We start from the raw sequence: 13,779 nt of genomic DNA, 5'->3' as shown, positions 1-13,779 counted from the left end.
CTCTGCGTGTCATATAATTTTGATGCCTCCTTTGAGTTTATTGTCTATTATAATAGCCGCTTCTACCCTGTCTTTGGTGATTAAGTGCTGCCACCTGGCTTCTGCCAACTCGGGATCCTGTCATCCCCATTGTGTTTAAGGATTCCAGCTCAGTGACAGCAGTTCCTACAGTAATATCTGACCTACAGAGAAGTGCAACCACAGAGCTCTTGAGGGATGATGGTGCTAGTCTCACAAACTTATTTCTCACTGTTCTGGTAAAAGTGCATCCTCTGAACATTCCTGGGGTGTAAGAGCAGGCTTTGCATGATAAATCCACTCTAACATCCCAATCTCTCTAAGCCTCTGGATCCCCTCATCTACATTATACCAGGGCAGTTCTGGCATTTCAACCTCAGGTAATGTTGGCCACCTTTTGATCCATGTTTCAACCAACCACCCAAACAAGCTGTTAACACCTTTTCTAACGCTCGAGCTATAACATTGAATGCAGAATCTCGGCTTAGTAGGCCCATATCAATAAATTCAGCCTGATCTAGCCTTGTATTCCTCCCACCATTATCCCACACTCTTAAAATCCATTGCCACACATGTTCCCCTGATTTCTGTCTATATAAATTGGAAAACTCACACAGTTCTTTTGGAGTATAATGTACCTCCTCATGTGTGATACTTTGTACCTCACCTTTAGGGGCCTGTTGGGACTTTAGTCTAGTTATAGGTCTAGAAGAAATGAGGGGTGGTGGGGGTGGGTCATGAAAAGAATTAGAAATATCTTCCAAGCCATTTGCTTCAGGGCTTTCATTTGCAGTTTCATCTGGTGAAACAGGATTAATAACTCTAGGGCTAATCCCTTCAGGAGGAGGTTGGGTGGCCAATTCCTCAAGGCAGGCTGGAGGTGGGGTGGCTATGTCCTCAGGGCAGACTATTACAGGGTTATCTAAAGAAGGCTCAGCATGGTCTAGGGTTTCAACCTCACCCCCAACATCATTATCAATCCGTATGTCACCATCCCATTTTTCAGGGTCCCACTCCTTTCCAATCAATGCCCTCACTTTAACGGCAGACACCATGCAAGACTGAGATTTCAGTTTACGTTGTAAAGTTGCTACTCTAAGAATAAGATTCTGAGTCTGATTTTCAGAGATCTCAAGTCTACGGCTACAGGAAATAAGATTTTCCTTCAGGATACTCATAGAAACGTCTACATCTTTCAGACGGCACTTAAGCTTCTCGTTTGAAGGCTTAAGCCCATCCCTTTCACCCTTTAATGTAGACAGTGTATCTGACAACAACCAACCAACATCTCTATAACTCTTATTTCTACAAAACTCTGTAAAGGTGTCAAAAACATTATCCCCCAGAGTCTGGCTTCGTACAAGTGAAGTTAGGAGAATCGAATGATGATATTTTGACTATCTTCTTTGCTAAATCACTCCATGGATTGGGAGTGTCATTCTGATTATGGGAATCAGAGTTCTTAGTGTCTCTCAGTCCAGTCAGAGTAGAAAACCATTCATAAAAACCCATTTTTAAGATTCTATTTCTTAAGAACCACTCCTGGTACCAAGATGTATTAGTTAGGGTTCTCTAGAGAAACAGAATCAGGGAACACTTGCAAATATAAAATTTATAAAAGTGTCTCACGTGACCGCAGAAACACAGAGTCCAAAATCCACAGGGCAGGCTGCAAAGCCGATGACTCAGATGGATGGCCTGGATGAACTCCACAGGAGAGGCTCACCAGTCAAAGCAGGAATGGAACCTGTCTCCTCTGAGTCCTCCTTAAAAGGCTTCCCATGATTGCATTTAGCATCACTAATTGCAGAAGACACTCCCCTTTGGCTGATTACAAATGGAATCAGCTGTGGATGTAGCTGATGTGATCATGACCTAATCCTATGAAATGTCCTCATTGCAACAGACAGGCCAGCACTTGCCCAATCAGATGAACAGGTACCACAACTTGGCCAAGTTGACACCTGTCCCTAACCATAATAGGGCAGTGTGACAGTGGATCAGTGGCAGAATTCTCACCTGCCATGTGGAAGACCTGGATTTGATTCCCAGTGCCTGCCAGTGCAAAAAAAAAATGGGTTTAATGTTAAAAATAAATTTATTTCACCATATTAACAAAATAAAGGATATTTTGATATCCTTTATTGAAGAAATTCAACACCTGTTTAGAATAAAAGTTCTCTACAACTAGGAAATTTCCTTTATCTGATAGTCTAATTTGTATCAGATATCTCCTCTGCGTCTAATCGAATAATTAAATGGTGTGTCTCCTTGTATACTGTTAGAACACCAAAGAATTTTTTCTAGTTGCAAAATATCCTTGTATTCCTAGGATAAATTCAAATGATTATAATATATTATCATTTTTGGTTTCCTAATCAAATCAAATCAGAAAGCAAATCCTCTCAAACCTTAACCAGATATGGCCACTCCTCTCTGTCACTCTTTAAAGGCTTCTCATTGTACTTAGGATAGAATGCAAACTATTTACCATGCTTATAAAATCTGACTACTGCCTGTCTCCAGCGTGTTAGATCCTCGTGTTCTCTTTACCCACTCTGCTTCAGCCACAGTGGTTTTTCTCATTTCACAGAAAATACCAAGCCATTTCCCACATCAGGACTTTGCTTTTCCCTGTATCTGGAATGACAGCTCCTTTGGCCTTTCATATCATTTAGGTCTTAGCTTACAAGTCACTATCTCAAGCCCCATAGAGAGCAGATGATTTTTCTCTTGATCTTTTTCACTACCCCTGTGTTATGTTTTTGTTTGTTTTCATTAGAGCACTTATCACATTTTTAATTTTAGTATTATTCTGCTTGTTCCATATCTCTGTTCTTACTCTAGGATGTGAGCAAGCTTCATAATGGCAGGAACCACATCTATCTTGTTTCTATCTTGTTTTACCATTCTTAGTATCTAGTGTGGTGCTTTGAACATAGTGGGAACTTGATGTTTGTTGAATAAATGTGTGAATGAACTTATTGAGTCTTTCCCCAAAGCCTGAAGTATAGGAGCTCTCTTACTTTGTATCTGTCGCAGTCTACCAGTGCTGCTATAACAAAGTACCACCGATTATTTGGCTTAAACAATGGGAATATTTATTGTCTCACAATTTTGGAGGCTGGAAGTTCAACATAAGGGAATGGCAGGATCATGCTTTCTCCAAAGTATAGTGTTCTGGCAGTAGTTTGCTGGCAATCCATAACTCAATTTTTGCTTTGGTTGCATGGCTGACATTCTCTCCCTGTCTGTCTCCTACTGACTGTCCAAATTTCTTCTCCTTTATCATGTTAGATTAAGGCCTACCCTGATTCGGTTTGACTCACCTTAACATCTTCAAAGATCCTTTTTACAGTTAGGATCACATCAACAGGAATCAGGATTAGGACTTGGATGTGTCTTTATTGACATGACTCATTCCATAACAGCATAGCCCAATTTAAACTAAGAACCTGGGAATCAGCTTAGATACCTTTGTACTCACACTTTTCCCTTCAATCCATTCAGCCACCATGTTCTGTCAGCGGTAAACTTTCATCTCTTATCATTAATAATAAATAATCTCTAGCCCCTTAGCTACCTCCCATCAAACCCTATCCTAGTATCTTTACAGTGTCACCCGAATTGGCCTTTCTAAAAATATAATTATGACCATTCATTTTCTACTTAAAAATCTTGACTTGTTCCTCATTATCCAAAGGTTAAATGTCTGTTTCCTACCTTTGTGTATAGGTCCCATATCTGCCTTTTACCCTCCTCTCCACTCTCATTTCCAGCTGTGCTTCCCCTATACACTATGTTCCAATAGTGCTGATCTACTTACAGTCATTCTGAATAATTTGTTTTATACCTTTATGCCTTTGACTTGTTCTTTTACCCTTTACCTTCTTCCTCGCAAACTGATGTTCAGTCTTTAAAACCCTCCCCAAGTTTAATCATTTTTATTTGTACTAATTCAGTACCTGGTACATGCATGTAACACACTATTGTAGTTTTTTTTTTTAACTTGGCTTTGTCTTCCTAGATTGAATTCCTTGTGTCCAGCACTTAACATAGGATTTTATATATAGATAGGTCTTTCCTAAATGAAGTTTAGTGCAGCTGTCTCATTTTACAGATGAAGAAAGTGGGGCTCAGAGATGTTAAATGATTTGTCCAAAACCATCCACTAATTTGATTAAAAGTAATCCTTAGTTAATAATATTATTTGCATACTATAAATTACATATCTCCCTATCTTATTTTGTTATTTCTTTCTGTGAACAAGGTTATCGTGAATAAAGTTATGGGCTCTGTAGTCAGTTAGTCAGTTGATTCCTAATTCTGTCACTTAGGTTAATTTTGGGCAAGTTATTTAACCTCTTTAAGCTTCAGGTCCCTCAGCTACATAATAAGAATAATAGCAGTCAGTACCTTTGAGGATTATTGTGAAGACTAAATGAGACAATCTGAGTAAAGCATTTAGAACAATGCCTGGTAAAGTGTAAGCAGTGAATATAGTCATTATTGGTGTCTGCCCTAGTTCACTAGTGACCTTGCACCCGGGAAAGTCATGAGATCTAGTTGTCATACAAGCTAATTCTGGTTTTCTTATAGGCAAGCTGACTGATAGAACAGCAAGCATTTTCCGAGGCAACCAAATGAAACTGAAGCTGGTCAATATCCAAAAAACTAAAATCTCTACAGCTACATTCATAAAAGCCTTCTGCCATCACAAGCTCATCGAACTGGATGCTACTGCAGTGCACACTGACCTCCCAATTTCAGACATCATAAATGGACTCTGCAGCAATAGCTGGATCCAGCAAAACCTTCAGTGTCTCCTATTGGATTCAGCAAACATCCCCCAAGATTCAAGAAAACTGTTCTTTGATCAACTCATTGGTCTTCGTATTTTAAGTGTTTTTAATGTTTGTTTTCATACTGAAGACCTGGCTAATGTTTCTCAGTTACCAAGACTGGAAAGCTTGGATATCTCCAGTACTCTGGTCACTAACATCTCTCCACTCCTAGCTTGTAAGGATCGACTCAAATCTCTCACAATGCACTATCTGAAATGCCTGACCATGACCAAACCACAGATTATCACAGTCTTTAGAGAACTTAAATATCTGCTCCACCTTGACATTTCTGATCACAGGCAACTCAAATCAGACCTAGCTTTTTATTTGCTACAGCAGAAGGATATCCTGCCTAATATTGTGTCACTGGATATTTCTGGGGGCAGTTGCATCACTGATGAAGCTGTAGAACTGTTTATACGGCAGCGGCCTGCGATGCAATTTGTAGGGCTACTGGCTACGGATGCTGGCAATTCTGACTTCTTAACTACAAAGCAAGGCTTGCGGGTTTGTTCTTATCTGAAATAAGTTTTGTTTCATTTGTTCAGAATATTATTAAGCTCTATCTGTGCACCAAAATCTGTACTAGGTATTAGATTTAGAAAGATAAGAAATCTTTAAGGAGCTAAACAGTCAGTTATGGTGCGCCTGTAGGCTGTTGGTCATGGAAATATAATTTTAAACAAGATACAATCCCTGTCTCCATGTTTTCTAATCTAGCTTGATAATAAGTATAGCTATTTATACATTAATTCATAGTGCCATATATCGTACTATGCACATTATGTTTTCTCCTTTAATTCTCCCACTTTGCAGATGAGAAAATAGAAGCTCAGGAGGTTAAGGAACTAGTAAGTAACCTTCAATAATGGACTATGGGTAGAGCTGGAATTTATACCCTAGTCTTTGTGACTCTTAAAATGCATGCTTTTTAGCTCTATTGAATTAATTGAAATTGATAAGGTAGGTGATCAACATGGCTAACCCCATTTTTTGGCCAGGGTATGACAGAAAGCAATTTTTGAAAAGAACCTTAAGAAAAAAGTTTGAGCCTTCCTGGGATAAGTTTATAGCTTCTCAAGGTATTACTTTTGAAAGTAACATATATGTAAATATATGTAGGCTGCCTTTTCAGTTTTTTGAAAACAAAGTCCTTTGAAGCACAGAAGTATTCAGGATATATTTTTTTAAATGGTGGTTCTTTACTTCTATCTGTACATTGGAATTACTTTGGAAATTTTGAAATAGACTAATACCTGAGACCCAACCCTAGATATTCTGATTTAATTGGTCTGAGACTTAGCCTGGGCATCTGGATTTTTAAAGCTCCTAGGTAATTCTAATATGCAGCCACTGTTTTAAAACCATTGTTGTAAAAAACCCCCTTCTTTATAATTACACCTTATGTAATTCTCCCTAGGGTGAGAGACTAAAGTGATTTGTAAAGTTATGTTCACATTTTATTATTTTGATTTAAAAATTGCTATTTTTTAAGTCCTTTTAATATTCTGGAATCTGTAATGAAGGTAGAAGCCATCAGTTACATCTTTAAGGTTGAAATATAAACATAGTCTGAGCTTGAGATTTAATACCTATGGTATTTAATGTCACAGAGATCAAAAGACCACAGTGATCAAAAACGATTTTAGCATCAACTCTTAGCATATACAGTAATATGGGACCAGTACTAGATTAACCTACTGGAAGATGATTAAGCATGTAGTTAGTATACTCTCAAACCAGGGACACCAAAAGAAAATGGGACGCATTGTTTCAGTAAACTTATCTGATGTATATGTAAGTTTATTTCACTTTAAAAATTTAAAATTATGGATTATATACAATGTTGGATATTATGGAGATAGATAGGGGAACCCACAGTCTTCCAGGAACGAAGACCCTCAAAAGAATTTAAACCAGCCTTCTGGATAAATTTAAAAGGTGTGTCTTAGAAGACCTTTGTGTAGCATAAGTTTATCTATCTTTCAAGTCAATTGCAAAAGTATTTTTGTCATTTGGGTTGACCAAAAAGTTTACTGTACTAAAATGGATACAATTTTAAGGTTAGTGAAAACCTTGAAACACAACAAATGGATGTTACTTCTTTCACCGCAAATTAAATGGGCAGCGTGGACTTAACTCCTTTAAAATGGGGTAAGAGATTTAGGGCATTATGAGGAATAGAAACTATGCAAAAGAGTCCTTTATGAGGAATCTTTTGTACTGGTATCTATGAGAAGTTAAGAAGAGGGTGATATAGTAGCTATCCCCTCTTCAGCTTGGTCTTGCTGTGCCTCATCCTTTGTTTTTCTTTCGAATGTAACCTGGATGATCCCCCAATTTTTTTAAACTTCTAGCATATAGCCATTGATAATGATAATTGATAATCTCATAACTGAGATTTTATTGGTTGTTTTGAAGGTCAACACTAATTATGAACAATTAGTACACAATTCTTAGTGTATATACTGAAAATCTAAAAAGCCATACAGTTGTAATTCTTTTATAACGTTATTCCAATGATGTTCCAGCTAAAAATTTGTGGGCAAATTTTCCTTAAGAGAATATTGAGTACCAATATCTTCAAATGTTGATAAGCTGTTACATCTTAACTACCACTAATTCACAATTTAATATCATGCACATTACATTTTCACATATCCAGTCTTTCACAGCATATAGCAGAGTTACTAGGAAAACTGGACAGCCGTGACCAAGGATGTACAAAGTGCACACAGTCCTGAGAGGGAGAGCCAAGGTCAGGGAGTGTGTGTGTGTGTGCGTGCTTAAAAGTTTTAGTGTGCATTTCCCTTATAATGAGGGATGTTGAACATTTTTTCATGTGCCTTTTTAGCCATTTGTATATCCTCTGGAAAAATTCTATTCATGCCCTTTGCCCATTGGACTGTTTGTCTTTTTTTGTTGTTGTACAATCTCTTTATATATCCTGAATATTAAACCCTTATCAGAGATGTGGTTTCCAAATATTTTCTTCCACTGAGTAGGCTGCCTTTTCAGTTTTTTTAAAACAAAGTCCTTTGAAGCACAGACGTATTCAGTTTTGAGATGGTTCCATTTATCTGTTTTTTCTTCTGTGGCGTGTACTTTGGATGTAAAGTCTAAGAAACCACCTCTTACCACAATATGCTTGAATGTGCTTCCCCTACATTTTCTATGAGTTTTATGGTTCTGGCTTTTGTGTTTAGGTCTTTGATGCATTTTGATAAGATGTGAGATAGGGGTCCTCTTTCATTCTTTTGGTTGTGAATATCCAGTTTTCCTGGCACCTCAGAGACTGCTCTGTCCCTGCTTTGTCAAATATCAGTTGACCATAGATGTACGGGTCTATTTCTGAACTCTTGTTTGATTCCATTGGTCAATATATCTATCTTTATGCCAATACCCTACAACTTTTATCACTGTAGCTTTGTAATATGCTTAAGTATGTGAGAGTTCTCCTACTTTATTTTTTTTTTCAAGATGTTTTGGCTATTTGGGGGTCCCTTATCCTTCCAAATAAATTTGGTAATTGGCTTTTCCAATTCTGCAGAGTAGGCTGTTGGAATTGTGATTGGGATTGCATTGAATCTGTAAATCAATTTGGGTAGAATTGACATATTAGCGATATTTAGTCTTCCAGTCCATGAGCATGGAATGTCTTCCACCTATTTAGGTCTTCTTTGATTTCTTTTAGCAGTGCTTTGTAGTTTTCTGAATACAGTTCCTTTACATCCTTCATTAAGTTTATCCCTAGGTACTTGATTCTTTTAGTTGCCATTGTGAGTGGAATTTTTTTCTTGATTACCTTCTCAGTTAGCTCATTCCTGGTGTATAGAAACACTATTGATTTTTGTATGTTAATCTTTTATCCTAACATTTTGCTGAACTCATTTATTTGGTCTAGTAGCTTTGTTTTAGAATTCTCAGAACATACTAGGTATAGGATCATATCGTATGCAAATAGTGAAAGTTTTACTTCTTTCTTTCTGATTTGGATGCCTTTTGTTTCTTTTCCTTGCCCAATTGCTCTAGCTAGAACTTCAGTACAGTGTTGAATATTAGTGGTGACGGTGGCCATCCTTCTCTTGTTCAGGATCTTAGAGGGGAAGCTTTCAGTCTTTCATCATTGAGTACGATGTTAGTTGTGGGTTTTTTTTATATATGCCCTTTATCACGTGGAGGATGTTTCCTTTGATTCCTACCTTTCAATCTGTTTTTTTTTTAATTAATTTCTCAACTTTTTAAAAAATACCAAAACAAATGCAAACATTCTTAACTTTTGATCATTCCATTCTGCATATATAATCAGTAATTCACAATATCATTACAGGTTGCATATTAATCATCATGATCATTTCTTGGAACATTTTTCAGTGTGTTTTAATCAAGAAAGGATGTCAGATTTTGTCAAATGCTTTTTTTGTGTCAATTGAAATGATCATGTGGTTGTTCCTCAATTTGTTATTGTGTTGTATTACATTGATTGATTTTCTTGTGTTGAACCACCTTGCATACCTGGGATAAAACCTTTTGATCATGGTGGATAATTATTTTAACGTGCCATTAGATTTGATCTGCAAGTATTTTGCTGAGGATTTTTGCATCCATGTTCATTAGAGAGATGGGTATGCCATTTTCCTGTCTGTTAATATCTTTAGTCTGGTTTGGTAATGGGGTGGTGTTGGCTTCATAGAATGAGTTAATGTTCCTCCTTGTTCTAGTTTGCTAGCTGCCAGAAAGTGATATATCAGAAACGTAATGACTTTTAAAAGGGGTAATTTTTTTTTTAATTTTTAAATTTTCTTTTTTTAAATACCAAAAAACCCCAAACGCTAACATTCCTATTTTGATCATTCTGTTCTACATATATAATCAGTAATTCACAATTATCATCACATAGTTGCGTATTCATCATCATGATCATTCTTGAAACATTTGCATCTATTCAGAAAAAGAAATATAATGAAAACAGAAAAAAAATTTATATATACCATATCCCTTACCCCTCCCTTTCATTGATCATAGCATTTCAAACTAAATTTATTTTAACGTTTGTTCCCCCTATTATTTATTTTTATTCCATGTGTTCTACTTGTATGTTGACAAGGTAGACAAAAGGAGCATCAGACACAAGGTTTTCACAATCACACAGTCACATTGTGAAAGCTATATCATTATACAGTCATCTTCAAGAAACATGGCTACTGGAACACAGCTCTACATTTTCAGACCGTTCCCTCCAGCCTCTCCATTACATCTTGATTAACAAGGTGATATCTACTTAATGCGTAAGAGTAACCTCCAGAATAACCTCTCAACTCTGTTTGGAATCTCTCAGCCATTGACACTTTGTCTCATTTCACTCTTCCCCTTTTTGGTCAAGAAGGTTTTCTCAATTCGTTGATGCTGAGTCTCAGCTCATTCTAGGATTTCTGTCCCACGTTGCCAGGAAGGTCCACACCCCTGGGAGTCATGTCCCACGTAGTCAAGGGGAGGGTGGTGAGTTTGCTTGTTGTGTTGGCTGGAGAGAGGCCACATCTGAGCAACAGAAGAGGTTCTCTTGGAGGTGACTGTTAGGCCTAATTTTAAGTAGACTTGACCTATCCCCTGTGGGGTTAAGTTTCATATGAACAAACCCCAAGACTGGGGGCTCAGCCTTTAGCTTTGGTTGTCCACAGTGCTTGTGAGAATATCAAGAATTCAACTTGGGGAAGTTGAATTTCTCCCTGTTCTCACCATTCCCCAAAGGGAACTTTGCAAATACTTTTTTATCCACTGTTCAAATCACTCTGGGATTTATCGGGGCATCACTCTGGACAAACCAACAAAATCTCATGTCTTACTCAAGGTTCCATGTACTTATTATGGTGTTCAATTAAGCTATCTACATAAGTTATATTTGGAAATGCACTAGTCAAAATATAAATTTTGTACCAAATAAACATTTTTTGCTTTAGTCTCACAAAAAAGGTGAAATATTAAAATATTAATTACCATCTATTTTCAGCACCCTGCAGTAATGACATTCCTTTGTTCTTCTTCATGCAAAAACATTTTAAAAATTTATACATTTAGTCACTATCATTATACACTCTAGGCATTCCTAGATTATACCATCTCAATCTTTATCATCTATCTTTCTTTATGATTTCATTTATGCCCCCAGCCCTCCTCCCTCTATCATTCTCACATTCAGCTTCATTCAGTAGTTGCAAGTTTACAGTTCTAAGACTGTGCAAGTCTATAAAGATGTCCAAATTAAGGCACCAACAAGAGGTTACCTTCATTCAAGAAAGGCCAATGAAGTTCAAGGTTTCTCTCTCAACTGGAAAGGCACATGGCAAACATGGCAACGTCTGCTGGCTTTCTCTCCAGGCTTCTTGTTTCATGAAGCTCCCCCAGATGCATTTTCCTTCTGCATCTCCAAAAGTCTCTGGCTGTGTGGGCTCCCTTGGTTCTCATGGCTCTCTCCTCTCGAGTTTTTTTTCCAAAAATGTCTCCTCTTTTAAAGGATTCTAATAAAGTAATCAAGACCCACATGGAATGGGTGGAGTCATATCTCCCTGTAATCAAAGGTTAATACCCACAATTGGGTGTGTCACATCTCCGTGGAGATAATGTAATTTAATCAAGTTTCCGCAAGATAGATGGGGATTAGAGCATGTCTTTTCTAGGGTACATAATCTTTTCAAACCACCACACTCCTCTTCAGTTTTCTGGGAGAGTTTGAGGTGGATTGGTATTAATTCTTTGAATTATTGGTGGGGTTTTCCTGTGAAGCCATCTGGTCCTGGATTTTCTTTATTGGAAAGTTTTTGATAACTATTTCAGTCTCTTTGATTGGTTTTTTGAGATCTTCTGTTTTTTTTTTTTTCCTGAGGTCAGTGTGTATTGTTCATCTCTTTTTAGAAAATTGTCCATTTCTATTCTAGTCTGCTAGCTGCCAGAATGAAATATACCAGAAATGGAATGGCTTTTAAAAGGGAGAATTTAGTGAGTTGCAAGTTTACAGATCTAAGGCCGAGAAAATGTCCCAATTAAAGCAAGTCTATAGAAATGTCCAATCAAAGGCACCCAGGAAAAGATTCCTTGGTTCAAGAAGGCCAATGAAGTTCAGGGTCTCTCTCTCAAGTGAGACAGCATGTGGCAAACACAGTCAGGGCTTCTCTCTTGGCTGGAAGGGCACATGGCGAATATGGTGTCATCTGCTAGCTTTGTCTCCTGGCTTCCTGTTTCATAAAGCTCCCCGGGAGGTGTTTTCCTTCTTCATCTCCAAAGGTCGCTGGCTGGTGGGCTCTCTGCTTCGTGGTGCTGCAGCATTCTCTGCTCTCTCTGAATCTCTCTGAATTTCTCGTTCTCCAAAATGTTTCCTCTTTTATAGGACTTCAGAAACTAATCAAGACCCACTCAAATGAGTGGAGACATGTCATCCCCTAATCCAGTTTAACAACCATTCTTAACTAAATCACATCAACCAGGGAGATGATCTCATTACAGTTTTTAAATATACAGTATTGAAATAGGGATTATTCTACCTTTAAGAAATGAGATTTATATTAAAACATGGCTTTTCTTAGGGGTCATACTTCCTTTCAAACCAGCACAATTTCATCTTAAGTTGTCTAGCTTGTTGGTATACAGTTGCTCCCAGTATCCTCTTATGATCTTTTTTATTTCTGTGGGGTCAGTAGTATTGCCACCCCTCTCATTTCTGATTCCATTTATTTGCATCTTCTCTCTTTTTTTTCCTTTGTCAGTCTAACTAAAGACTTGTCAATTTTGTTGGTCTTCTCAGAGAACGAAGTTTTGGTTTTATTGATTCTCTGTATTTTTTATTGTTGTTTTTGCTGTTCTCAATTTCATGTATTTTTGCCCTAATCTTTTTTTCTGCTTGCTTTGGGATTAGTTTGCTGTTCTTTTTCTAGTTCCTCTAGGCATGTAGTTAGGTCTTTGATTTTAGCTTTTTCTTCCTTTTTTTTTTTTTTTTTTTTAAGACAGAGAGAAGGAAGGAAGGATAGAAGGAAGGAAGGAAGGAAGAAAGGGAAACATCTTTTAAACATTTTCTTGTTTTATTGTATTCTGTTTCTCCGTTTTTGTTACATGGGCTGGGGCCGGGAATCGAACCGAGGTCCTCCGGCATAGCAGGCAAGCACTTTGCCCGCTGAGCCACCGCGGCCCGCCCTTTTTCTTCCTTTTTAATGTAGGCATTTTTGGGCTATAAATTTCCTTCTCAACATTGTCTTTGCTGCATCCCTTAAGTGTTTCTTAACACTTTTTCATTGTAAAATATAGCATATATGTTTATATACAAAGCAAAGAAAGGAAAAAAGCAATAATTTTCAAAGCACATTTAGAGAAGTAGTTATAGAACAGATCCCAGAGTTTGCCATGGGCTACTATTCAACCATCTCGGGTTTTTCCTTTTAGCTGCTCCAAAACACTGGAGGCTAGATGGAATATTAATATAGTGATTCACTAGTTATACTTGTCTGTTAAATCCTATTCTCTCTGTTATACCTCCTCCTTCTCCCTGATCCCTCTCCCAATTCATAGGAATCTCTGGGCATGCGCATTCTGACTTCTTCATGTTAAGAAGGGGTGCAGATTCTAAAGAATAGGGGGATGTAATTAATTGATAATCTTGGAGAAGCTGATCCTTCTAGATTCCAGGATTTATCTGACCTTCTGGGAATTAAAGGTCCCAGGAAAGCAAATTTTACTTAGTGCATGAAATCTTTAGATAGAGTCACAGTTTGAGTCCTAGGTGTTCTGAAGAGTCAACAGTAATGATGCTGGTTGGGGTTTAGCAAACCATGGCATCAGCACTATCTAATTGAAGTTTGCATAAGAGTTGCCTCCAGAATAGCCTCTCGACTTCACCTAATGTCTCTTAGCCACCAATGCCACACCTTATTTG

General features: G+C 37.5%; 1 protein-coding gene across 4 annotated transcripts in view; it reads left to right on the top strand.

Moving 5' to 3' along the window:
• The window catches only part of ZYG11A (zyg-11 family member A, cell cycle regulator), a 114,473-nt gene that overhangs the window by 38,360 nt on the left and 62,334 nt on the right, over positions 1-13,779 (top strand). For 3 of the 4 annotated variants that reach the window (XR_013170971.1, XM_077149619.1, XM_077149618.1), the window contains exon 3: positions 4,618-5,369. The exons of the other annotated variant lie outside the window; for it this stretch is intronic. Coding sequence is in view for 2 of the 3 variants with exons in the window: in XM_077149619.1 (XP_077005734.1) it covers positions 4,618-5,369 (752 nt within the window). In the remaining variant the exon portion in view is untranslated. The remainder of the gene's footprint in view (positions 1-4,617; positions 5,370-13,779) is intronic. 4 annotated transcript variants of the gene reach the window in all.

This window comes from Tamandua tetradactyla, chromosome 2, assembly GCF_023851605.1.
Source record: "Tamandua tetradactyla isolate mTamTet1 chromosome 2, mTamTet1.pri, whole genome shotgun sequence".
Taxonomy (NCBI): domain Eukaryota; kingdom Metazoa; phylum Chordata; class Mammalia; order Pilosa; family Myrmecophagidae; genus Tamandua; species Tamandua tetradactyla.
This window is presented reverse-complemented; position numbering and strand designations above follow the sequence as displayed.